The 26,925-nt window shown below is 53.7% G+C and overlaps 1 protein-coding gene across 2 annotated transcripts in view; it reads right to left on the bottom strand.

Moving 5' to 3' along the window:
- JADE2 (jade family PHD finger 2) overlaps positions 1-24,033 on the bottom strand; it is a 37,461-nt gene extending 13,428 nt beyond the window's left edge. For both annotated transcript variants that reach the window (XM_065873898.1, XM_065873899.1), the window contains exons 1-8: positions 23,976-24,033; positions 21,763-21,851; positions 10,835-10,992; positions 6,494-6,654; positions 5,614-5,825; positions 3,981-4,148; positions 2,375-2,491; positions 656-1,120 (exon numbers count right to left, since the gene is read on the bottom strand). In XM_065873898.1, the coding sequence (XP_065729970.1) occupies positions 656-1,120; positions 2,375-2,491; positions 3,981-4,148; positions 5,614-5,825; positions 6,494-6,654; positions 10,835-10,992; positions 21,763-21,851; positions 23,976-24,033 (1,428 nt within the window). The remainder of the gene's footprint in view (positions 1-655; positions 1,121-2,374; positions 2,492-3,980; positions 4,149-5,613; positions 5,826-6,493; positions 6,655-10,834; positions 10,993-21,762; positions 21,852-23,975) is intronic.
- Positions 24,034-26,925: the final 2,892 nt, after the last annotated feature.

Genomic DNA, 26,925 nt, shown 5'->3' with positions numbered 1-26,925 from the left:
ACCTCCAGGGTGAGCATCTGGAATCTGCAGCCACAGCAGGAGAGTCCCCGCTTAGAACACTTCTGCAGCTTCCAGACACACCTTGGTCCACCCACGCAGCCCCATCCTTCCACTCCACACAGGCCTCAGCTGGTCTCCAGCCCGTGCCTCTGCTCACACTGTTTCCTCTACCCAGCACCCCCAGGAGCTGCACTCACACCTGTCTTCCCTGCTTTGGCCCAGCACGTGCTTATTACACCGATTCAACTCACTTGTGACTCCCAGCTCCTCCCCTGCCTCCGACTCTAAGCAAAGCACGTGTGTTGGGACCAGGCAGGGCCCACAGAGACCACCAGGAGTCAGGAGCTTGGGTCCTTGCCCCAGCCCTGGTGTTTCCCAGCCTCACAGTCCTGGCAGGGGCCCCACCCTTCACCAGGCCTGCAAAAGGGCTGGGACGAGAGGGACTCAGAGACCTCAGAGCTGGATCCTCCCCTGTTCTACAAACGCTCAGTTACCCCAACCCTGTCTGAGACCCCGAGGCCCTCAGCGCCTTGGCCAGAGCTCACAATGTGAATCCTGGTGAACCACGGCTGCTCCAGGGCAGTGAGGGAGGGGTGGAAAGGCCTCCTGGGTTGCCCACCGGGCAGGCGGGTTGGGGGGCGGCAGGGGGACTCACTCTCTCCAGGTCCTGCCGCAGGTGCGTGAAGAGCTTCAGGCGGCGGTAGAGGACGTCCTGCTCCTGCTGGGCCAGGTTGTCCACCTCGTCAGTCTTGGGCGTCAGCAGTGGCTGGTTGGCGTTGGCTTTCCTCTTCAGCTTCCAGTACTGGTAGATGAAGTCGACCAGCACCTCAGCCAGGTCCAGGCGCTCAGCCACCTCAGCTGGCTCCACCAGCTCATAGAAGTCTTCCTCCAGCTGCTGCAGCCGTTGCTTGCGTAGGGTCACCTTCTCCAGGTCCTCGCTGGCTGGGCTGGGCTCCACGGGTTCGGACGTGGTTTCACCCCGTGGGCCCCCATCACTGTGCTCCTGGCAGAACGACTTGAACTTGACCTCGTCGTTGTCTGCTAATATAGTCCTCATTTCCAGGCTGTGGTCAAAGGCGCATGTGACGTGGAATGCCGTGACGCAGGAAGGCATGGAACACTAGAGGGAGAGGAAGGGCAGCGTGAGGTATGAAGGGAGCCCTGGTGGGAGGGAAGAACAATGTGGGGCATCCCCCAGGGTTACACTGAGAATGCAGAATGCTGGCGAGACCCTAAACAAAATGGCATGGGCTGCCAACATCCTGCAGGTTGTGGAGGGAGTCATGGAAGATGGGAAGGGGAGCTCTGGGGGAGCTGGACAGCATCATATACCCTGGGGAAGTCAACAGTCAGATGACTGACAATCCCTCTGGGGACAAGCTGCACTTCTGTGCGGACAACGACTTTGGATCTGAGGCATCGAAAGAAAGAGGCTGTTGATGGGTCCCTGCCTCCTCTGCTCCTGCAATGTTATCTAAGATGGGGAGCTGTGCCCCTCCCTTGTCCTCTGGGAAGAGGGGCTGGAGTTGGGTCCCTTCCTTCTTCTCCTGTCCAGTCAGTTAGGGCCAACTCAGGGCCTGAGTTACGTGGGATGCTGCCTGTGGGTAGCTGACAACTGTTTCAGCAATAACCCATCGAAATATTAGTGGCCGTTTACGGTGCACTCACAAACCATTCTGAAAGTCTTATAAATGAGTGGAGGTACATCTACTGTTTACAATGACAACTGTTCCTGAAGAGACAAGGGAGAGAAAGGATGACCCTCCCACTTCCCAACCTATAGGCCAGGAGCATCAATATCACACGGGAGCTTGCTAGAAATATGCAAATTCTCAGCGCCACCTACAGATCTACAGAATTAGGACCTCTGGGGGGTAGGCCAAGCAATCTGTGTTTTAACAAGTCCTCTGGGTAATACTGATACGCCCTAGAATTTGGGAACCGTTACTGTCAACAAACTAACACAGCCCTGCCACGTGTAGGGAGAGCCTGTTAGTTTAGTTGGAGGAAAAGTTTGATTCTTACCCCTCTCACATGTCAAGTTTGACATCAGAAGAGAGGTCAATGTATTTATTAAGCCCACAGACCCTTGCTCTTGGGGAAAGCCCCCTCAGTACTGTAACGGGGTGGTGAGCCTGGCTCCCCAGGCCTGTGACCCATGCCTAGTGGAACTAGGGATGGAGGAGTGCCCGGCAGGTGGGGTGCTGGCTCTGGTCCCTGTCCCAGGCACATCAGTGCTTCTGTCTGTAGCACCATGGGGCAGGTGGAGGGTGCTGGCAGTGGCCTGCTTTACAGAGTGTCCCAGACACACCCCTCTGTGTAGCTGGCTCCTACATGGGCTCCCGGGCAGCAGCGGGGTGAAGGGGCTGTGTACCTGGATGCAGGTGCCCGTGCACTCCTTGCAGAGGCTGCAGGACAGAGCCCAGCGGCTGGCTGGGATATGCGAGATCTTGGTGATGGGCTCCATCTTCTCGGGGCACCCGATGCTGACCTGGGGCAGGACACAGGGAGCTGCATCAGGCCTCTCATCCCCAGCCTGCCTCCAGGGATCACCTAAATGGGGGGCCTGTCTGCTGAAACCAGGTGGTGGGCAGACACGGCAGTGGGAGAGTCCCAAGTCCTTCCTGACTTCCCAAGTTGACCACGTTGTGTTAGTGTGTGCTCTATAGCGGCTAGGCTTAAACTGTGACTGGGAGAGTACGCTTCCGTGTGTGTAACTGACTGAGTGTATGTGTGCCTGTGACTATGTGAGTCTCAAGACAGAGATGCTTCCATGTGCAGATGAGTACATGCGAGGTCCCCCTCTCTTTTGTACCTCAGGCCTTTGTTAATAGCATCTTCAGAGTTCTTATTAGAACTTGAATTTATTTTAGTTATTTTTCTGGGTGGCGACTATAGGTCCCCATGGTAGGATCTCTTCTTGGGGACCTCCAGGGCTTTCCTGGCCAAGGGGGATGTGCCTTTGTTTAGCCCCTCCTACGGGGACAGGGCTATAACCATGCCCATCTCCTGGGCACAGCCCACTCCTCAGCCCCAGAGGCAGGGTACATTTGCCTTCCTACTGCCCATGCCTGAGGAGGGAAAAAGGGCCCCCGCCCAGAGATCCTGAACCAAAGAGCCCCCACGGTAGGTCCTTGTTGATCCCCTGTGTCCCTGATGTGCCCAGACCAGGTATACTCAGAGGTAGTCCCAGACTTCAAGATGCTGATGTGGCCACGAGTGACTATTGCTGACATAACCACTATGATCACAGAAACCTGTGATGTGGGTCCCAGCAAGGACTTTCAGACTGCGAGCCCAGGAAGGGGAGGGGCCACCTGCTGACAGGGCCACCTGGCTTGCTTCCGGGCACAGGCAGCATTGGAGTGGGGCCTCATTCTAGGTCAGGGCACACAGCAGGGAGAGAGCTGAAACGCCAGCGAATGTCAGCATTTCACATTTCAAGTAAGACAGGAGCCCAGGGCCTCTGCTAACTCACTGTGGGCTCCGCCCATCGTCCATAGTACCCCCCCAGACTCAGACCTGAGCCCACACCCCCATTCCAGCCACAGCCCTACTCTCCAATTTTCATCAGGCTCCCCACCTGATTTCCTTTTAGGTCATTTGGCTTATTTTCATTTTAAAAAAAGCACTTGACTTTGGTTGGGACCACCGCCTAGATTTGGGTAGACCCACAACCTGCTTTGCCCTAGAGTCGGCTGCCTGACTTCTGTCCAGCTCTCACACCACCTGGATCCTCCAGTGGCTCATAATCCCATTTTCCCATGGAAATAGCCACCCAAGTTCTGCCTAGGTCCATGGGTAAAGTTCCCTGTGGGCTGCTGCCTGAGCTCTTCCCAGGCTCGACACCTGAGATCCGCCATTTAACGTGGCCCATCACCTTCTTTTCCTAGTGCTCTGCCGTCGGGGTTCTGAGTTCTGTTCAGACCCACTTCCCCACGGCTGTGCCCCAGGGCCGCCCCAGCCCCACATCTGCCCACCTCAGGAATCCACAGAGCGCAGCTGACGTGCACCCACTTGGTCCCACTTCTAGTGGGCTTCAAGGCTCCTCCTCGCTTGGGGCAGAGCAGGCACTTTGGCTGGACACCCAGGGCACACGTCCGGCACAACCAGCTGCCTGTGGGCACCTTGAGGATCCCGTAGCATGCCTGGGGAAAGAGCAGGGTGGTCACAGGTCAGAGGCATTGGCCAATCTGCGTCTGGTCAGCATTTGGCTACAAACAGTCCTAGCCCCAGCCCAAGCTAGGAGCTCCAGAGTGACACTGCTACTCATCTCTGCCAAAGAGATCTCCTAAGGGACTATAATGCAAGGGCTCCAGGGATTCTCTTTGCGTGGGCTGTGCGTTGAAATTTCACCATCTCACAGTCCTCTGTGAAAGGGCTCAGCTCTGCCCTCTGCTGGGAGGTCAGTCACTTCGGCAGAGGTTCCTAATCAGTGATGGATTTCAGGGGCATCCATGAATACCCTTAAATTGAATACAAGGGCTTCCCTGGTGGCACAGTGGTTGGGAGTCCGCCTGCCGATGCAGGGGACACGGGTTCGCGCCCCAGTCTGGGAGGATCCCACATGCCGTGGAGCGGCTGGGCCTGTGAGCCATGGCCGCTGAGCCTGCGCGTCCAGGGCCTGTGCTCCGCAACGGGGGAGGCCACAACAGCGAGAGGCCGGCTTTAAAAAAAAAAAAAAATTGAATACAAATTTGGGTATGTATGCTGCCTGAGGACAAGGCCCAGAGCTTTCATCTTTTTTCACAGGGATCTGTGATTGGGCACCCTTCTGGTAATACCTAGGGCTTATGGATCTAAGAGCTGCTGGGTATAAGGGACATAGATGAATGAGGAGGGTGGTGCACTGCCTACCAACCTGCCAGCCAGGTGAAGCCCTGTTAAGCTCCCTGGGTGCTATTCCAGCAGAAGTGGGTAAGGGAGGGCCTCAAAGTTAGGGCCAGAGTGGGTCCACTGGGTTCCTGTCAGGTCTTCTACATCTTCTACAAACAAGGCCCAGAGATGCCCCAGACCTATAGCCTTGGGGCCCAAGATGAAGAGGGGAGCCTGGTCAGGCGGCACCTGGTTTATAATACCAATACTGTTAACAAACACGAACAACTCTTACTATACCGTTCTAACCAAATGACTCATAGTAAGGAACTTAATCCTCACAACAACTTACTTTTATTTATACTTGAGGAAACAGAGGCTCAGAGAGATTAAGAAACTTACCCAAAATCAAATACCTTGCAAAGGGCAGAGCCATGGTTCGAAACCAGGTGGCCTGGCTCCAGGCTCTGCTCTCGAGCACTACACTGTGCTACCTCGTTGTAAGGTCAGGATGGTGAGGAGGGGGTAGGGTGCTCAGTGGGGAGGATCTGAGGGAGGCCGGCAGGACAGGACAGAAAGACCATCCAATGGGCGTTACTCAAATCTGGCTGAGGGGGCTGAGCCGAGGGGCCCTGGGTATCCCTCGCACCACGGGCACTCACGCCATTCCCTTCCACCCCCTTGCCCTCCTTCTTAGGGGCCCATGCCCACAGTACTGCAGCACCCCTACAGCCAGGGTGACCGGGTCAGGCAGAGGCCTGCCCGCACAGCATGCTGACGGCGATGGGGGCTGCCTACCTGGTGCACGCAGACGTTGCATTTGTCGCAGAAGACCATCTCGTTGCCATCTTCACCCTCGGGAGAGCGGCACACATCACAGACGACATCCTCATCATACTCGATGCCCAGCCCCTCCTGCGTCTCGATGGCCCGTGCCATGTTCTGGTGGCACAGAGTCTCCAGCTCCTCCAGTACGCGCTCGAGCGTCAGTTCATCCAGCTCTGGCCTCTCTGTGAGGGACAGCAGGGCAGGGTGTCAGGAGCCTGGCCTCTCAGGGCAGATGTACAGGAGGGTTTCCACCCACTCACTGGTTGCACCCTCAGGACCCCAGCTCCATGGTCCAAAACCTGACTGCGCTGGACCACGCAACCTCAAAGGCCCCCGGGGCCTGGTGTGGTGTTGACTTCAGACACTTCTTGCGACCACACACATGCTTGTGTACACACAGATACCATGAAGTGTCTCTGGGATGCAGCCGGCTCCGTGGGGAACCCACTGCTCGAGCTATGTGTATGGGGGGGACCTGGGAAGGTGGCCGAATATGGCAGAGCTGGCCCTTCTTGGGACACGGTGGGCTCCAGCCAGAAGGCCCATACCAACTGACCCTGGCCCCATTTGTAATCCTAGACTCCTAGCGCTCACTCAATCTTCATGCAACAGTCACACTTACTACAGTATTCCCCCAAACCGTATAAATGACATGCTATTATTGCCTCCATCTGAGAGCTACAGAAATTGAAGCACAGGGATCAGTAACGCAGCAGGGACTTTCCCCCCAGACCTGTGGCGTGCCAAAGCCCACATGGCCACTGCCCTTCTGAGGGTGAGGGTGCTGGGGTTCAGAAGAAAACCCTCCTTGGCCTGCCCCCACCCCATTCTCAGCTGGCGGGTCACCTACCCATCTCCCTGAGCTCCGAGTTGATGAGTTCCAGCCAGTAGGCGTCAATCTCGTCCAGGTCATAGCGGCTGCCCCCTGGCCAATCAGGCTGGGAGCCCTCACCAAGTTCGGAGCCGCTAGGGGACACCTGGGTAGGGGGGCCTTCCAATGGTGGAAGAATCCTAGGAAATCAAGAGAAGGTGTGAGGGGAGGGTACCCTCAGCCTGCTACTCTTGCTGGGTCTGGGGGCCTTTAGTAAGTTGGCCAGCCTGGCTGAGGAGCTAGTGGGCAAGTGAGGTGTGAGACTTTGATGCCGAGCAGGGCCCACCTCCTTCCATTCCCTCCTCCCACCTGCCCACCCTGCAGAGGCTGTAGGAGGCATTCCAAGTGCTGTCCTGGGCAATGCCCAGTGCCAGCCACTTTGGGACCAGGGGGATAGAGCCAGCTGGCCTCCAGGTCCTTCAGCATACCCCTCAAAGCTGGGGAGAAGCCAGGGATTATTTCCAGGCCCTCACAAGCTCTGGCCCCTCCTCCACCAATAGCCTCGGGGGCACTGAGGCCAGGGCTCCTCTGGGGTGAAGAGGATGCACCTGCTACAGTCTCAGGGTCACACTCGAGGTCAGCCCACCCTCGGGCCATGGCTCTGCCTCTGAGGCAGCTTGGAAGTGCCCTGACTGCAGGGTGAGGTCTCCAAGTCCAGCTCCACCACTTAATGTGTGACTCTGGGTAAGCCACTTAACTTCTCTGTGCCCCAGAAAATGGGCTAATGATAACAGCACCTACCTTCTACAGTTGGCATGAGGATTAAATGGATAAATACATGTAGAGCTCTTAGAACTGTGCCTGGCATGTAGTAAGCACTATATGTGTGTGAGTATGTATTTTAAGATATACACTTTGCTTCTTCTGAATAGGAATGAGGGTGTTTTGCCTTGGGAGAGCACAGCTTCCTCTCTTCGATCAGCTGTGTGCTACCCCTCAGTTCCTGATGCCAGTTCAGAATGCCAGCTCTTCCCACCCCCTACCAGTTGCCATGGTTATTGCTGCGGAGCCTGGCCTCCATCTGGCCAGCCCTGCCAGGGCTGAGAGGCCCCTTACTTGCCCGAGAGGCCTCCTGGGGTCGAAGGCAGGGCTGCCAGGGGCTGTGACTCAGCGCCGACTGGGGAGGAGAAGGCAGGGCTTTGGATGCACAGACGTGGCTCAGCTGTGGGGAGGGCTCCTGGGCGCCAGGAAATGCCCCGGTGTCAGCAAGGGGGGCAGGAAGGATGAAGGACACAGGGAGGCAGAATGGCCTCCAGGCAAGAGGGAGGCCCAGAGGAGACTGAGGGAGACGAGGAGAAAGGGAAAGGGCCTGGCACCACCTTTTCCCACACAAGATGCCCAGATTAAGGAAGGTCTCAGGCAAAGATAATGACGTGATGCTCCCCGGCCCCCAGATCACTCCAAATAGAAGGAATATTAGTACTCTTGGTCCTACAAAATTCTGCCTTTCCTCATGGGGCTCTTATTTAAATTAACATAGTCCTTGAAAAACACCGTAATTTTGCCATGACCCTGCTTTGTTTGTGCCCCCAGCATACGCTTAGCTGGGGTTTTGGATAACTCTTGCCCAAATGCCCACCACCTACTGGCCTAACTACCCACACTTGTGTGCTCAGTCAGCTGCCACCTGGCCAGACCTCTTGGGGCCAAGATCACATTCCTTTCTCTGGGAAGCTGAGGTTAGAGGGCTCACAACAAAAAAGGCATTTCCTGTACTTCCTGGGGCTCTCATCTTCATCTGTTTGGCCTCTTCTGGCTCTGACTATGGAGGAAACACTCCTATCAAGGGTGGACAGACCTTACCCTAGGCCAAGGCCTCAGTCTCAGCAGCAGCCAGTAAGACTGAGGTCATCTGGGAGGAGGTGGATGGCTGGGCTGGGATCTGGAGAAGGGGAGGGCTCTCTACTCCAGGAGACCAGACAGACACCAGAGGTTGGTTTTTCCCTGAGCTGAGTCTTTTGGCCACACTGAGGGAGCAGTGTAGGCCCTCCCTCAATTCATGATCTGAGAGTGAGAGGTTCTCATTATCCAGGGAAGTTTCAGACCGTGAGGTGGGCAGACCTGCTCAAGGGCCAGGGAGGACTGGGCAAGGAGAGAGGGATGGAGGGAGCCAGGGTAGCAGCAGGGGAGGGCAGAGTCGGCGAGCCAGGGTGATCAGGGCGTAAGACTCTCTTTGGGACACACAGGGGCAACCCAGGGCTTGTTCCCGTGGCCTGTGTTTTCCCGGCCCAGCCCACAAGGTCCTGGTGGTGGTCAGGCAGGGAATTCCCCAGAATTTCCTGACTTCCTCATCTATAGAATGGGGACAGCAATATGCCCTTTAGAGGGCCAATATGATAATTAAATGAGAAGATGAGTGTTAACAGGTTCAGCATAGCAAGTTCTCAGGAACAGAGTTCCTATAACAATTCTGAGCATGGTGGCTGCCGTGCTAGCTTCCAGATGAGGGCTGTGCAGTGGAAGGCACCCCAGAAGATGTAGGGACCAGGCTGGAGGGAGAAAGGGAAAGATGGGGCACAGAGATATCTCCACGAGAGCATCCCTCCCCCTCCAGTCTATCCTCTTCAAAGAGCAATGGATGGTCCAGGAGTGCCTGGCTCCTGTCAGCCTAGAGCAGCCATGTGTATGTGGGGAATGTACCTAGTAAAGCCAAAGCTGTCTGAACACATGCTCTCGTCTTGATGTCAACAGGTACAACACCAACTGAAGCCAAGCTGCTGGTGTGGAGGCATCTGCAAGTAATCACCCAGGCCGGCGGATGTTTCTGGAACCACCTGACACTGACATCAAGGACAGAGGACAGACTGCTGGGCTGAGCCTAAGCAGGACTCACTCCTCTCTGCCCAGCTGGTGGCCCACCCCTCTGCCTCATTATCCTGGGCCCCTGGCATGCGAATTCTCATTTAATCCTCACCACCACAGTATCAGGCATGTACTGTTTTTAGACCCATTTTACAGAGAAGGAAACAGGTTCAAAGAGGTCAGTAACAGTTCTTCAGTCTGCAGAGCTGAGGGTGCGAAACTGGCTAGGAGGCCGACCCACGTTTTCGGCCCTGGGCAGAGGATGTGTAGAATAAATTCTTTCTCTAAATCCCACATACACTCCCGTCCAGAGAGGCCTGGAGCTTCCCTGATTCTCAGAGAGCTGAAGACAAGAGCTGGTAGGCATTCAGCCCTTGGGAGCCCAGGAGGCTGAGCACTGCCCAACACCCAATCCTCACTGACCACCGAGTGAGGCTTAGAGTCCGCTTCGCCTCTGTAATCCCATGCCCAGCACAGGCCTGGCATCAGGCAGGCACTGGGTGTCTGTGAGCCAGTCATAGGTGTGGCTGCCAGGAAGCAACAGTGCCAATGTCAAGGGAGGTGACAGCTGAGATCTTTGCCCCAGGCCTGGTCAAAATGAGCCTAAGTGAGAGCCACAGGGCTGCCAAGGCCGGGAATGAACTGCCAATAACACAAGCTGCCCAGCCCAGGCAAGCTGGTGGGCAGAGAAGGCCAGGACAGTAGGCCCCTGTGTCCCAAGACATGACTTGGAGGGCTTCCCGGGGTGCAGCAAGAAGCACTTGGCTGAACTCTGTCACTGGATGCAAGGCTTATGGCCACAAGGCCACCTCCTGACAAGAGCACCAGGCGTCTCTCTGACCTACAAGAGCAGAAGGCACCACAGCCCAATGAGGACTCATCCCTGAGCCAACCCTGGCCCAGCCCTGGCAGGAGGGCCTCCTCAGAGCCTGGTCGTAGCAACTGCTTCGTGAACATCTGATGTGTGTGCCAGGCACTGGATTCCCTCCTGCTAAGAACTCCTTAAAAAGGCTGAAGAAGTCAAGAGCGTGGCTTATCCCTATCTTAAGGACTAGTTGAAAACCTGGAGATTTCCCTGAGAAGATCCTCTGGTGGGACCCAGTCTGGATCGACGTCAAGCTAATCCATGGCCAGTTTTCACCGAGTGCTCATGTGTGCCAGGTCCTGTGTCCAGGACCTGCCATGCATCGTTTCTCTACATCATCTCGACCACTGCATGGGGCAGGTGCTATTGTTATCACTCCCATTTTACGCACAAGGAAACTGACACCCAGGGAGATTACATTTCTGGCCCAAGGTCGCACTGAATATGACTGGCAATTTGAACCCAGGCTGTCTGGCTCCAGAGCTGAGCCCAAGCTCAAACCCTTGGCCTGCAGTATTTCTGGAACACTGCAGTGTTTTTTAGGGCAAAAGAATCTAAGAATAGAGACACACTAGAAAGGAATCCCTTGACTGGTCCTAGCCTCCCCTTCATCCCCTGCCTACGGCCCCCCTGGCCTGGGCTTCCCGGCTCACCTCACCACGGGCTCTGGAATGGCCTCTGCCCCCGCAGGCACCTGCACACCTTTCTCCCATTCCTGTCGCCATGGGTCTGCCAGGATATAGTAGTCATCTGGGCTGAGCTGGTATGAGTCTGGAATCTTCATGGCTGTGATCAAGTCTGTCCGGAAAACCTGTGGGGAGCAAAGGTGGAGAGAGAATGGCTTCAGATTGCCTCAGTGTGATCTGCTTCACAGGCCAGGGCAGGAAAAGGCAAATGCAGAAAGCCCACTCACTCAAAAATAAGAAGATGGCACAAAAGTACTAAGTACAAGAATGCATCTTCTCTGAACCCAGCACACAGAAGATCTTCAATAAATGTGTTGGACTGAATTTATGTGCTCTGACCTGCTCAAGGACAGAATGTGAGTGATGGATGGTAGTGGACCTCAGAGAGAAGAGGAAAGACTTGCCGAGAAAAGCAAAAACAGTGAGGAAACATCAGATGGCAGAAAGGCTTCTGTGAATGCAATACTGCCGTGAAGTAACGGTTCAGAAATTTCTGCTGAAGATCCAAAGTTATGTTTGCTATTGCTACCACAGTCACTAGCGTCAAAGAGTCCAGGCAACTACGTGCCAGGGCCTCGTGCAGATAGCTGAGGGAGAGCCCAGGGTTTGGGGCAGCCCAGAGAATAGCCTCTCATGGGTCAGGGTCTCCACGGTCTCTCAAGAACAAGGATATCGTGATGGCCTCTATGGGAAAAAAACCTAAAGAAGAGTGGATATATGTATATGTATAACTGATTCACTTTGCTGTACACCTGAAACTGACATAACATTGTAAATCGGCTCGACTCCAGTAAAAATTAAAAAAAAAAAAAAAAAAAAGAACAAGGATACCATGAGCCCTGCTCAGTGGGAGCTCTGAAGTACCATTCTGTTTGTGATGGGGTAGGAGGAGTGTGTTGAATTCCTTCTCAAATCAAGCCCATCCAAATTCCCTCAGGGCCAGGCTGTGACTGGACGCACCCTCATGCTTTGGTTTTCTTTTGAGCACCTGCTCACTTGTGGGGAAACAGCTCTTCCCACATTCTGTCTGTTGCCCCCACCCCAAAGCAACCTCCAAGGCAAGCCTCAGTGGCACTGGCAGTGCCTCACCTGCCCTGGCTGCTCGGCCTCACTGGGTCCTCCACAAAAGGCTGCTGTAGGACCTGGTGGCAGCACTGGACACTGTGTGACTTGCTTTGGTACCAACTTTCCCAGTGATCATCACATGAGAATCACAAGTTAAAGGAGAGTTCACAGTGTGGAGAGAAGAGAAACCACTTCAAGGAGTCCTCCAGGCCTCAGACCCAGCGCTGAGGAAGAATCAGCATCCACTGGCCTTCCAGAGGCTCGTGACAAGCCATTCAGTGGTAATCTCTGCCTGCAGGAGGCCCCACCCGCTGGCTGTGTGTCTCACTTGAATCTAGGGCTGTAACCACAAGGAAACAACTGAAATGGGCACACCAAGGGGGCTCAAGGCAGCATCTTGCAGAAAACTAATTAATGTCTGCATCTAGCTAGAGAGGGCCCTGGCTTGCAAAAGGTCAAGTTTCTTGAAGACTCTATTTGCCAATATAACTTAATTGTTAAGGCTAACACCCTAACATTTAATTAGGGTGCCAGTGTGAAAAAATTAAAATGAGATTACGATTAAATGCTAATTAAACAGAAGATGAAATGTGCAAAGATTTCACAGCCCTGATAATTTGCATATCTTATTAGCAAGTAGCAAGACGGCTGATAGAAAAACACAAACTCAGGTACTGGGTGCTTCTGTGGTATCCTTCGGCACCTCCCTTTGCTGGCTGGGGCTGGGTTATTTCCCTCTGGGACCCAGTATATGACCTGGTGGGGGTAAACTGAACCCACAGTGGACTGGTGACTGTCTCAAAGTTCTCCCAAGCCTGGCAAGCCACGTGGTTCGACATCTAATGCCCTGTTGCTCTGATGCCAAAAGGAACCGCCCGACAGTGAAAGCCTGTCATCCTGCACCGGAAATCAACCGTTCAAGAGCCAAGTGTCACTGTGTGCCCCTCCAAAAGGGGCACAGGTGAGTCTGAAACCTCTTGCTGTTCCCTGATCCTGGGCTGTAGTTTAAATGTCACCCCTGAGGGATCACCCTGATCACCCTGACTCAGGGCCGCCAACCACCCGACAGAGCCACTTTCCAGCCCATCATTCTGCCTCATGTCTCAGTATTTATACTCCTGAAAATTAACTGGTGTATGCATGTTGCTTGCTTCTTGTCATCTCTCCTGCCACACCTGTCCTATTCTCTGCAACATTCTCAATGCCTGGCAGGGTGACTGGCACATAGTAGGTGCTCAATAAATAGTGACTGAGTGGATGATCAAATGAATGCATGAATAAAAGGGCCCTTCTGGGCCCCCAGCTGGCTCCTTGGCAATGCTTTTTGAACCCCCATGAACAGGTGATACACACCATGCATATATCCAGAGCTGAAATAACCCAAGCACGTGGACTGAATGGAGCAAGAGGCAGCCCTAGTCTGTAAGGCAAAGACAGACTGCCAAGCCGCACCAGCGGGGGGAGAGGTGGCCCTGACCTAGGAACAGGCTTGGCATTGAGAACTCAAGAGCTGGAAGGGATCCCGTGCTCAATTCAGTCAGGGAGATTCAGGAGAGAGAGAGAGAGAGAGAGAGAGAGAGAGAGAGAGAGAGAGAGAGAGAGAAAAAGAGTTCAGTCCCAAGAGAGTTGCAAGTTTCATCTGCGGTCATTCAGGCAGCAGGGGGCAGACTGGTTACCTGTGGCCCTTTTGGGCAGAGGACTGATGGAAGCACAGGAAGGGCAGCACCATCTTAATGGTACCAGTCAACACTTAAAGAGCACTGTGTGCCCAGTGCCAGTCTAACGGCTGTTCTTGAATTATTAGTCCCTATACCAACTCTGTGAGGTGGGTGCTACCATTATCCCTATTTTACAGTTGAGAAACCCGGGACTCAGGTTAGTTTAATAACCTACACAAGGTCCTTCATGTTGGAAGTGGCAAAGGAACCCAGATAGACAACACCGGAGCCATTCAGCACCCCTGCACAACCCCAGCCCCTCTTGGCCACCTGCTCATGGCCAATGCCCTTGAGTTAACCCCAAGCCAAATCAAGTGGTTTCCCCAAGGGCTGGAATATGCAAATCAGACAGTGACCTTCGCAAGTTCCAAGTTCTCCAGTGGCTTTCTACTGTCTTCCCACTGCCCTCAGGCTGAGCTGCAGTCTACCAGGCCCCATGGCCACAAGGATGCACGGGTAGTCTCCCTCCCAAGTACTTTTCACCCTTGGCACATGAGAGGACCCTGCTGGGACAGTCTTCTCCCTGCCAAAGTGGGGGCAGCCTGTTTCACGCTTAGGGTATTAGTCCAGCCCACATCTGCTCTGGGAAGCCTTCCCCGATGCCAGGCTGAGTTCTGGGCTCCTCTGAACTTCCACAGCCCCTGTACTGGAATCTCCTCGTCTCTTGCTGCAGCAGTGCACGCAGGGCCTGACACATGCTAGGTGCTAACTAAGGCTGAACTACTCAAGAGCCTCCCATGGATCTGCTACCACCTTTCTGGGTAGCTGCCCAAGGCTACAGCTCGGTACTCTGTACCTTCCAAAGGAACCCCTGTACATTCATACAAAACCTGTCCACAAATACAGCAACCCAAACATCTTTCTGTTTTGAACTGCCAAAGGTTAGGCTTAAAAAAAGGCTCGATTATTCTCCTAAAATGCCTCTGAATTATTTATGAAAACTAAATAAGGAATAAAATGGACACTGATGAACTGGAGGCCTTGCCATGGCAAGGAAGTTGGAAGCTGGAAAACAAGCAATTTTCTAAGAATGTGAATGTTTACTATTTTTCCCTTTTGGCAGAAATTGACAAATTGTCTTTAGAGGTCTGCTGCCTAGCAACCAAGTTCTGCTGAGCTGCTTGGGAGATGTTAATTGTAGCTTCTTCAAACAGTATGAAGAATGTTTAAAGGTCTAAAACTCTAATCTAGTAACCAATGTGAGTGCCAGAGGTGCCAACGCAGCTCTGAAGGGAGCTGAAGACCCTGCTCTGCCCAGATGCGGGGAAACTGCACGTGGCTTGCCCTCTAGTTCCTTTTCCCAAGACTGAAGACCACAAGCATTGAAAAGTCTATGGAGCTTTCTGTACCTACTTCCCCAGAAGAACCAAAAACGGGCTATGCCAGAAAGCATGTCATATCTGGAGTCTGACATCATGTCCAAAAGCAAATAAAGACAATGACAACAGGCAACTTTCACTCTGCTATGCTAAGAGTTTCTGTACATGATCGCAAGATTTATGAATGTTATTTGAACATTTCATCCTGGGACCTTAGTTTCTGCTTCCTTTTCTCAAGGGTGAAGTATTACATCATAGTGTATTTCAGACCAAGAGGCATGAGGGGAAGTTCAGTCACTTAAGGAAAAGCTCCAACATCTATCATAATTACAGAATATGATTATTTGTGTAATTATTTGCTTAATGTCCATCTCCTCTAATAATCAAGCTGAGAGAGGCAGAGACTGCATGTGTCGTGCTTATCATTGTGCCTGTTTGTGGCACAGCGCCTGGCACATAGCAGGTACTCAAGAAATGCTTGTGAAACAAGTGAGTGAGTAAGTGAATGAACCCCAGGATTGGTCTGAAGTATGACTAAACTCTGAAACTTCCTGTCCTGTCCTCCTAGCAGGGAGAGTGCAGACAGAGGTCTGGCCCAAAGGATTCTTCCAGGTGGAACTCAGGAACTGGTCTTGGTCACTGTCCCAAAGCCAATGAAAATGGCTTTGGCCTGGACTGCCTCTCCTTGACTCTGTCCACATCAAAAGTCCCAATGCAAAGCTAGGAGTGCCCCCTCTCTCTAATCTCCCAAAGGATGTTTCACAGTCTGTCCTAAAAGAGCCAAGTAAAATTACTACCGGTACCTCATTTGAAATCAGTTTTTTTTCTGAGCACCTCATCTCATTAGAAAGAACAGCTAATAGTGAAAAGTGATTGCCCTGTTCTAGTATGCCAGGTGCTGTGCTAAATGCTATATATATACAATCTCACCCAATTCATATTACTCCCACTTTACAGATGTGGAGACCAAGACTCAGAGAGGTTAAACCACTTGCCTAAGGTCTGCACTGTCCTTTAACCAACGTAAGGCTGCCTGCAAACCAGTCAGCTATTTCTTCTTTTAAAAAAGATCTCTTTCTTGGGCTGGAAACTGATAAAGAGTATCTCAGCCAAGAGCATACTTAGATACTTAAAATTAGGCCTACATTCCAGAGAAGGGCTCTGGAAATAGCCTCCCAGTCCCATTCAAGCTACCACTAGGCTAATTTGGTCAGACATTTACACACACACACACACACACACACACACACACACACACACTCTCAACATCTTTCTCTTTCACAAGGATAACAGCACTTCCTGCTCTTAAAGAGAATTTATTACACACATTTCTTTTGCAAGACAAGTCCCAGAGGCCAGGAGGCCTTTCCAGTTGGCGGGAGCAGCAATGTTCCTAACTATACGAGAAGTGGATTCTGCCCCCCACCCCAGAGGAAGGCAGTGGGAGGCTCAGAGAGCAGGCGCTTAGCCCAGAGGAAGGGCTCCCCTCACTGCCTGCCTGCTTCCCAGGGTAGCAGAGGAACTGCTGGCTAGAAACACCGCTCAAAACCACAGGGGTAAGCAAAAAACTTTTCTTTTTTGGAGCCTCCTGTTTTACTTCTCAAGTTTGGGAGCATTTTGCTACAACATACGCCATCATTGTTTTAATATAAAATACGTTATTTCAAACATTTGGGTAATACCTCTGGCTCCTCCAAGAATGCACCTTTATTTATCCTGTGGCTTTGCACCCCAGCACAATCTGGTCACCCTTGCCTTCACCCAGGGAGGAAGAGGTCCATTTTCAAAAGCAATGGGTCAAGCAGATATACTGCATTCTCACTCTCCACTCGCTGCCTTTCCTAGGGAAGGCCATCCTTATAGAGGAACTTTCACAGACCCTGGGTCAGGAAGACACTCCACTGGTGGCAGAGGCTGTTCACAGGGTCACCTCCTTCTCCTGGGCCCTGTCCCAGGGGTGAAAGGCTGAGCACTGGTGAAGGGCCCCTGTGGACCTGCAGAGAAGCCCCATTCTCTCATCTAGGGGTATATACAGTTTGTCACCAGGGCCTAAAAAGGAGGCCAGCTCCTGCCCACCCTGCTCTGGGACCATCCAGGCTTCCATCCCAGGGAGGCCAGCTTCACTTCCACTCACGTCTGGGATCTCCCCCACCCTCAGGCTCCACAGGCCTCAGGGCAGGACAGTCACATCAGAACAGTAACTGCAGGGCAGAGCTCTATAGATGATGACCCTGAGGCTCAGAGAGAAACTATTACTTGCCCAAGGTCACAGAGCTCCTTAGTGGCAAAGCGGCCGCACCTCTCATAACGGTCACTTTCCTGTATAGCACCTGCATCCTGCTAACAGTCAGAGGACAAGCTCCCCAGGGATAGGGCCTGCATTTTCTGTGCCCCCTAGCACTAGGCTGGGCCTAGTAGGTGCTCTCAAGTGTCTGCTGAGTTTAATCACTATCACTAGTCCTAGGGTCCTAAGGACCTATGTTCCTGCCCACTGGCTGACTTCTGGGGACTCTGACTTCCTGAAAACACAGCTTTCAGCTTTCTACCTCAAGACAGCCTGCCTAGGGGAAACCCTCGCTTCTCGGATTGCCCCTCCATCTGCCTCTCTGCCCCAGGCCTGAGGAAGATACAGCTTCAAACAGCAGCCTCCAAACCACAGGATGGCCTCCGGGTCTCTTCTCAAACTGCCCTTCCCACCTATGCCAGGCAGAGGGCTTGGCAGAAACCTTCAGTCCCCTGGCTGCTTTGGGAGAAGGGGTGAGCTGTGGGATGCTCCTACCCACACTCCCAGCCTTTGTTTAGGTCACGGACCCAGGCTGGAAGGCCTTCCCTTCCTCCCTCAACTCCCAGGGAGGACCAAGCCAGAAACTCCTGTCTTAGCAGATCAGGGGAAAAGGTCTATGGCAGTAGTTCTTCTTTTTTTTTTTTTTTTTTTTAATATCTTTATTGGAGTATAATTGTTTTACAATGTTGCATTAGTTTCTGCTGTATAACAAAGTGAATCAGCTATATGTATACATATACCCCCATATCCTCTCCCTCTTGAGCCTCCCTCCCACCCTCCCTATCCCACCCCTCTAGGTGGTCACAAAGCACCGAGCTGATCTCCCTGTGCTATGCGGCTGCTTCCCACTAGCCATCCGTTTTACATTTGGTAGTGTATATATGTCACTGCTTCTCTCTCACTTCGTCCCAGCTTCCCCTTCCCCCACTGTGTCAAGTCCGTTCTCTACGTCTGCGTCTTTATTCCTACCCTATGGCAGTAGTTCTTAAGCCTGGCTTCCAGCAGGAGGGCTTTTAAAAAGTACAGGTACCTGGGGCCCTACTCCAGAACATTTAAGTCAGAATTCTTGGGAATGATAAGGGTTGGGGGTTTGATATTGGTATTTAAAAAAATAATCTCTGGTCTGTGATCTCTATAAGGCTCTCACAGATATGACCCACTAAGTTACGTTCATGCTATTTGGTGAGACAGGCCAGGCCAGAAAGCCAAGGCCTCAGCGTGGTTTATGTACTAATATCACCTCCCCAACCAGGCTAATCCCTTCCTCTCCTTCAGGACTAGCCTGGCCGACTTAAGCCCCAAGGGACAGATCTCAGCTTTGTTGGGATCCCGCTGGCAGGCAGAGCAGAGGAAGGCAGCAGCCTGTGTGCTTGGGGTCAGCCCCACCTTTCCCCTCCACTGCCAAACGGGATCCTGGGGCCAACTTCAGACTTAGTGTACTCCCACCAAAAATCCTAACCCAGCCTCCCAGGAATCCCAGGGCCTGTTCTCTCAGCCCCCCGGTACTGAGGCCTGCAGTCCCCTTTCACTCAGGATGAGGGAGGCCACCCACTGGTTAAGGGCCAGAAGGGAAGCTGGGCCTCAAGGCTTTGGCCCTGTCCAGGGTCCTGACTCCTGGTCAGATCACTTTGTTCCAGCCCGGGGCACCTCCCTCTGGTGTATAGCGCGCTCCTTGATCTGCACCCTCAGAGTGCACAGGTCATTCCAGGGGCAGCCCTGCCAGTGTCGCCTAAAGCCACCTTTAGGCCTAAAGCTCTTTCCATAGCTGGTGGCTTCTCTACGTGCCAGTGCTGCTGCTATGCCAGATACTCCTAATCCTCAAATCGCCACCCATCAATGTCCACCTTCACAGATGAGGAGACGAAGTAAGCCATGGGTCCCGTGGCTCTGCGGCCACCAGGAAGGGACTCCTGCACCACACACATCAACTTGCAAGCATTAAGGCTGGGAACTTGGGCCAGACTGGGAGCAGACCGTGTGAGCAGCCTGAAAACGACCCCACCGGCTTCTTACTCTGGGGACTGAGCAGAAGGGACTCCAGATGCCCTTTCACCAGGTGTCCATAGCCCTCGGCCCCCAGCTCCAGCAGATTATAAAGGCCTTTCTCTCCAGCCCATGCACAGAAAGAGAAGGGACAGCCCTGTGAAGAGATTTACTGCAAACGTTATCTGCCGCCAAATCCTCGCTTTCATCTCCGCCTTCTCATGAGCCAAATAATTTGGAAGCTTTCATTGATGGTTTCCTCTCTGCCCCACGATAACTTGGAATTTATGCCGGCTATGGCTCAGCCTCCTCACTTAGGGGACGAGGGAAACCTCGCAGGCTGCTCTCCAGCCTGCTGTGGGAGGAAAAGCCTGTCCTTGGCGACAGTTCAAGGCGGGGAAGACTTCCTCAGCTCTTCTGGAGCCTAAGACTTGAGGGCGGGTGTCTCCAGTCAGGCCTCAGAGCCCCCTGCAGAGGCTCCTGGGTTTGAACCCAGGGCCATGCAAGGCCAGTCCCCAGCAGGGCTGGGGATCAACACCCTTGCAATGGTTTGACTCTATTTTTAGGTGGGGAAAGGTTCAAAGGCCCTGCGCTGGAAAACCCAAGAGGCAGGGGAATTTTCAGCCCCATGCAAATCACCCTTTCCCCTCAGCCTTTGCCTGACACCTGTTTCCCCCCAGCCTGCCTGCCTATCCCCGGTGTAGATGGCAGCACTGCCCCAGGGATCTCCGCCCTGAGAGGAGGCCCTGCCTCCCACTGGGGCTTGAAGGGGGGAGTCAGGGGAAGGGATTAAGCCAGCCCCAGGGCCTCCCCAGAACTTCCCCTCTTTTCTCCAATCTGAATAGCCCCTGAAAGCAGGGGGCAGGTGGGATTCTGAGAGGCAGGTTCCTCAGCTCCCAAACAGGCAGAACAATTCCTGCCTTCCAGGACCAGGAAGGCACAAAAGATGGCTATTGTTTTACTAATCCAACCCTAGTAGTAATTGGGAGCCCCTGCAGCTCTCAAGATGCGGGTGGGGGCAGACGGGTGGAGGGGTGGTCCCCGGGACTCCCAGGGCCCTAGCACACTCTGTATCCTACTTCCCAGTGCACATGAGCACATGCCTTCCACCCACTGAGCAGGGCCAGACCAGGAGGTGCCAAGAGCCTCAAGAACAGCATCCTCCCATGCTCACCTCACCCCCTGCTCTCATTCCAGTCCTGACTGCATTCCTGGAGATATTTCCTTCCATCTCCACCGCTCCCCTATAGGGCCAAGGGAGGATACTAGGTTGGGGGATGGGAATGGGAGGTTTCAGGTCTCAAAGGTGTCCCCACCCCCAACCCCACAAAAGGAGAGCCCCAGGGTAGGCCAGCTCCCGGAGGAGGCGGGGAGTCCTTTTTCAAATGCAAGGTTTTTCCGGAAGACCCCCTCTAGGGACTGGCTAATGATAGCAGCTCCAGGATGGCCCCTGCAGTGAGGGAGGGGAGAGGAGGTTGCCAGGCTCAGAACAAAGATATCCTCCCTCAACCCGGGCCAAGTGCTCTGCCCCAGAACTCCAAGCCTTCCCACCCTTGGCGCGGTTGGCCCCAAGAACCTCACATCTTGGCTGTATAACCTTAGGATCCTCAATTTCCTTATTATAACAGGAAGGTTAAAAAAGTAGTGTCTAGCCCAGTGCCTGGCTACCCTGTGGGCTGCAGAACAATCTCTCTCTTAAGGGTCAGATTCAAAAGCAACCCCCTTCTTGGGTACTCAATGCTCTGGCAGCCTCATTTGTGCCAAGGGTCTCTTCTGTGCCCAGTGCAACGCATTAAAGACCTAAGAGGGAGCGATGAGTCTCTAGGATGCAATTTTTCACGGGCTGCAGAGGAGGATCCCATGTCCATTTGTCTACCCACCCCCAAAGCTCTCCTCCACAGCTCCAGAGGCCATAAGTACCTCCACCTGTCCCAAGAAACAGCATCAAAATAAGGAAGGCTTAAAGGGCAGATGCATGTGAAATGGGCATAATAAGGAGTGGCTGACCTAACTGGATGACTTTGAGGACTCCACCCTTCATCCCTACATCAGCAAATCCTGTCACTCTGGGCTCAACCTCCAGAATGTCCCAGATCCTACTGTTTCTTACTCTACTGCCATCACTCAGCTCTAAGCCACCGTCATTTCTCTCCTGGACCACTGCCAAAGAATCCTCCCCACTCCCACCCTTGCCCCTCATATTCCCTTCTCCTCACAGCAGCCAGTGGGACCTTTCATTAAAACAGCAGACTATATAATTACCCTGCTTACGATCCTTGAAAGGCTTCTCCTCTCACTCAGATCAATAGGACCCATCTTTACAACAACCTACAAGGTTATGAGAACTGGCTCCCCCACCCCTTCCTCCCATCCACTCTACTCAGCCATACTGGTCTTGTTCTGCAATGACTGCACCCTCTGCCAGGAATCCTCTCCCCCACCATATACCTGCACTTCCCCCATACATCCCTCCCTCTCCTTTCCACCTCTGTTTCATCTTTCTCCAGGATACTTGTCACTACCCACCTCTGAGGGTTTCTTTTCGTTCTGCCGGGGCCAGCCTGATTTGGTGCTGCTGGGCAGTTTGGAGCATCTTGATGCAGATGTAGCGTGACCTGCAGAGAGAGCACAGCCCATGAGGGGCCCCTGGAAGGCCAGGAACACCACCCACCCATGTCCAAGGAAAGGAGGTCTGTCAGGAAAGCTCTGGCTTGAATGTTCAGGAGGCGGAGACCTCTGTAAGCACCTGGTGGGCTGTCCCTGCTCTGGGCCTTTCCAACAATGAATGGGGACATGATGCCTCCGCTACCCACCAACCAGAAGACGCCTGGGAGGTGAAAGGCAGTTTGGACAAGGACTCAGTATTAGCTTCCTGTGTGTGATCCATGACAAATCCCTTGCCCTCTCTGGTCCTCTGCTTCCTCCTTGGTGAAGGAGGGCTATAAGAAGCCTTCTGTGGCCACTCTCCACCCCCACTGCTGATTAGACACTCTGGGATGATGCCCAGTGGGTATGCAGAGGCGAGACAAGGTAGTGGGAAGATTGCTGCTCTAAAGTAGACCCACAGACTAACCTTGAGCCCTGGCTCAGCCACTTACTAGCTCCTCACCCTGGACGAATGACTTAGTCTCTCTGAGCCTCAGCTTGCTTTTCTATAAAATGGGGGCAGAGAATAACTATCTTCAAAGAGTTGTTGTGAGAATTAAATGATATCATGCCTGTAAAGTCTTGGCACAGTCCCTGGCACACAGCGCTTTCTTGATTAAGATTACCTATTACATCACTAGGGTCTAGAGGCCCTCGCTGGACTACACTCAGGTTGGCCCCCACTCCTATGGGTCAAAGGAGCAGCAGCTACGGATGGGTAGTGGTGGGGACTGGTGAAAAGGGAGGATGCCTCAGCCCGGCCCAACTCCAATGCAGAAACAGGGCTCAGCTGCCCAGATGCTCTCCCTTGCGGGCGCCTGGCCCTCAAGGGTTCCTTTGCCTGAAATAAAGTTAGAAGCGGAGGATGCAGTTCTTCTTGGCTCTACTGAAACAGGCCACAGGCAGCGTGACTGCAGCCACAAAGGGCCGGACGCTGTGATCTACTGCTTCAGGGAGGAACGGCGGGCCAGGTCAGACACCAGAGCCAAGCTGAGTAAACAGACCCCAAAGGACACTGAGTGAAACCTGGAGGGAGAGAAGGGGCTGGGACCAGATTTCTCATTCTAGTGCATGTGTCCTCAGGCTCCGGGGGATTAGAGAACTCCGGGAGCTCTAAGGGGCCTTGGAGATCTCCCCAATCCCAGTTGCTCACCACGTACGTGAACAAACTAAGGTCTACAGTTGCAGGGCTCCAGGCCCGGCCTCCCGGGCAGCGCAGGCTCTTCCTCAGCCTGGGCTTTCACCAGAGGACACCGCTAAGTGGGATCTTCCTGGCAGAGTGTCTCTCCTACACAGGGCAGAATGGAACTCTTTACTCCGACTGGCTCATGCAGGCCCAGGTTCTTAGGGCATCTAAGAAGAGCTGCCTTCTAGTACCAGAAAAAAGCCCTCACCTGACACAAACCTCCCTTTTCGCCTCCGTATTTAAGAAGGGGCTCCCTAAGCCCCATTTTCTCTGTAACAGTGCCCCCCCCATATCCAGGGCTGGCACACCCAGCCCCCACAAAAGTCTACCCTGAGGTTCTGTTGCCAAGATCCCATGAAGGTCAGACTCCTTCATTAATTTTTTCCGCAAACATTTACTGATCACCTATTATGTGCCCGATCTAGCTGGATACAGCAGTCAGCAAGACATGACCCCTCTTATCAAGGAGCTTACCTTAATAAGGAAATGATGCTTGGTTAGGAAATGATACTTATCAGGTCACTATAATGAAGAGTGACAGGTTTTTTATCTGTTGTGTGGACACTTCTACAGGGCCCTGACCCAACGGCAGGGCCAGAGGGAGAGGGGTGTGTTCCTAGCAGCCAAGAACAGCATAGGCAAAGGCCCAGAGGGGAGTTGATCTGTTCCAACCAGAGCAAAACACATGGGGCTGAGAGCTAGAGGGTAAAGGGGAGTAGAGTAAAGAGGACAGCAAGGCCCTGGAGGCCACAGTGGTGTGGGGATTTTCTTAGGAGCAGAGGGACCTGGCCTGATTGATGCTTTCATCAACATTAAGACCATGGGGCAGTGTCCCCCGATCTGGGCCTGTGGGCCTGATAATTATGCAAACACTTTCCCGGTAGGAGCCCCAGATGGAAGGCCTTACTGTCGGTGGTGTCAGAGTTGTCGCTGCTGATGGAGTACTTTCGCCTCTTCTCTTCCATCTGCAATGAAAGGCAGGCCCCATTATACTCACAGGCGGCTTGGGAAATCCTCAGTCTCTCAGAAAATTGCCCAATAACCTTCCTCCCCACACTCACCCCACTGCAGAGAAAGAGTGAGAACAAGGTGGTGCCCTAGCCTTCTCCTCACCAGCCTCGCCCTCTCCCCGCCCACCTACATGGGCCCTGGGGCTGGGAGAGGGGGCGGCATCTCCCACCTCCTGAGCCCAGAGCCTCAGACAACGGAGAGTCTGGTCAAAGACGAGGGAGGGCAAGGGGGGTCAGCAGCCCCAGAATGAACAGAGACCAGGACCTGCCCAGTGCCAGCTTCCACTCAAGGAAACTCAGGCCCACCGAAGAATCCACTCTCACCTGCAAGTTACAAGTGGTACCCTGCTGGGTGCTGGGGAGGGAGGGCACAGGAAACGAGACTGACTCTTCTAGGAGGATCAGGTCATCGGAGTTGAGGGACAAGCCAGTCCAGACGGCACTGAGGGCACATACTGAGAGCGGCCGCCAGAGGGGTGTGGAGATGGGGTGGGGGCAGGGAGGCTGCAAGCTGGGTCCCTGAGCCACACCAGGCCCAGGGTGAATGGGCTGGGCTGGGCTGCCCTCCCTCCCCTCAATGTCCTTCTGCAGATAAAAGAAAAAACCAACTTTCTCTCCACTACAGTATTTAACTTCGAGGTAGGAAGGGCAGCTCTTCCATACTGAGCTCTTTCCCCTACCCATGCTATCTCAGGTCCTAACCTGGGGAGCTGTGAGCTATTCGCTTCTTTTACGGAGGAGGCTCAGTGCCTTGTCCTGCTAGTAACTGGCTGAACTGGGATTTGAATCCACGTGGTCTGATCCCTGAGCCCACACTGAGCTGCCTTTGTGCCCTTGTCAGCTCCTGCCTCTTGCAAGTGCTCTCCCACCCACTAGTTCCTCTAATCCTGCAGAGTCCTGGGTGGCAGAGCCTGCTCTTGTCCCTCTTGGAGGGGAGCACACTGAGTGGCTTGTTAACCTGCCCCGGGTCTCACAGCTAGTCAGTGGCCGAGTCCTAACGTGAGAAGAGACCTGGGGCTCAGGGCCCAGAGTGCTTTCCACCGTGTTCCTGTCAGTCTAGACCCTGGGCTGCCTCACTGTCCACAGCAAAGGACAAGGAGCCAGTGTCAGTAGGGAAAGAGCCCCGCTGCCCGTCCCAGCTGCAGGCCAGCCAGGCTCCCCACCCCCACTCGGAATCCCATTTGCCACCTGCTGTCATCCCAGGTCTGCTCATGCCCAAGCCTGGGGGTCACCTTATTTGACTGTGGCCCTGCAGAGACCAGGGAGCATTGGCTCTCTAAGGCGGGGTGTGACTACCCAGAACTCTGAGCTATTCAGAAGTACCCTCCTGCCTCATATTTGACCTTAGCCAGGAGCTTCTCTCCACCCCTGTGCCCCCAGTAGCAGGATCAGGATGCCAGGAAGGTTCACTGGCGCTGCTTGCTGCCCAGCTCCAAAGGTGCAGGCAAAGTGCTCTCTAGAGGGTGTGGGGGTATGGAGGGATGCCTGGCGGCAGCATGGACGCCAAGGAGGCAGGAACAAGAGCTAAAACTGCTAAGCACCCATTGCTTGGGGAGGGGGTGCGTCCTGGTACACAGGGACCTCACTGAGGCCTCAGAACAGCCCTTTGGTGCTGGTGGGCCTGACGGCTGCTTCCCTTTTGCAGCTGAGGAAAATGAAGCTCAGAGGTTAAGTGACTTGCCCAAGATCACAGTGCTCGTAAGAGGTCTGACTCAGGAGACCATGTTCTTGACCTTTAGGCTACCCTGCCTCTGTGTCACACGCTGAATGGGGCAATAATGCTCCACCACCCACAGCTGCCCATCCTTGCTATCCTCCGGGGTCTGAGTGTGATGAGGTGACTTTAACAGAACTCTTGACTCTAGCCTACATCTTGCCAACCCAGCCCTTTCACAGGTAGAACAGGAGCAGGGGGGGAGGTGCTCTAAGTGCACCCACCTGTTTTCTCCTGCAATCCTCTACATGAATTGCATTGCTCTTCATTTCCAGAAAAGGGGCACTTGCAAGCCAGGCTCTCTCATAGCATATAAAGCAGGAGCACTGGATTCAGGGAGGCCAAGTTCAAATCCTACCTGCACCCCTCACTAGACCAGGGACCTTGGAAAAGACACACCTCCCAAAGGACACAAACTGGATCTGGAATTTTACATAAATCTCCTGAACTTAAAATGTTGGCAACTGATTCAGATTTTTAAAACACTTTGAGAGGGCCAAACTAAACACATCTGTGGGCCAGAATCAGCTGGTGAGTAAATGAGAGCAGTATAAAGCCCTTAGCACGGTGGCTGGCACTCCGTATTGAGTGTTGGTTCTTAACTCCACAGCAGACTCGGGCCAGGTGGACAGTCCTCCTAACCAGCGCCCACCTGAAGGCCTCCTCAGCGAGGCAGTGAGCCTGCACAGTAAGCAAGGTCCCCTACAACAGGACCTCTCGACTGCCAATGACCTTCTCACTGCCTAGGACCAGAGTGCCCCGTTGGCGTGCAGACCTGCACCCACCCTCAGCCAGCCGCCCGTCCAACCTGCCCTCCGTGAAACACCCCAGAGTCCTCCTTAGCAGGGTGTTATTAAGGGAGCAGATTCTGCGGTGGCTTAACTGGAATAATAACTAGGCTTCAGCGGGAAACCACTGCTTTGCTTCTTTCCTTTGAACCAAGTCTGTTCCAAAGGCCTCCCTGCCTCAGGTGAGCCTCTACTGCCAGTGGCTAATGAAGCCCCAAATGAGGCCTGGGCTCCCCTGCGGCATGGCCTTTTGCCCCATGAAGGCCCTCTCCAACCCAGCAAAGGAGACAGGGAGGACTCTTTTACCAAAGCTGAAATCCAGGGCTATACACGCAGGTGGGGGAT

Source organism: Phocoena phocoena, chromosome 3, assembly GCF_963924675.1.
Source record: "Phocoena phocoena chromosome 3, mPhoPho1.1, whole genome shotgun sequence".
NCBI classification, from domain to species: domain Eukaryota; kingdom Metazoa; phylum Chordata; class Mammalia; order Artiodactyla; family Phocoenidae; genus Phocoena; species Phocoena phocoena.
Note: the sequence above shows the minus strand (reverse complement) of the source record. Positions and strands in the feature narration are given on the sequence as shown.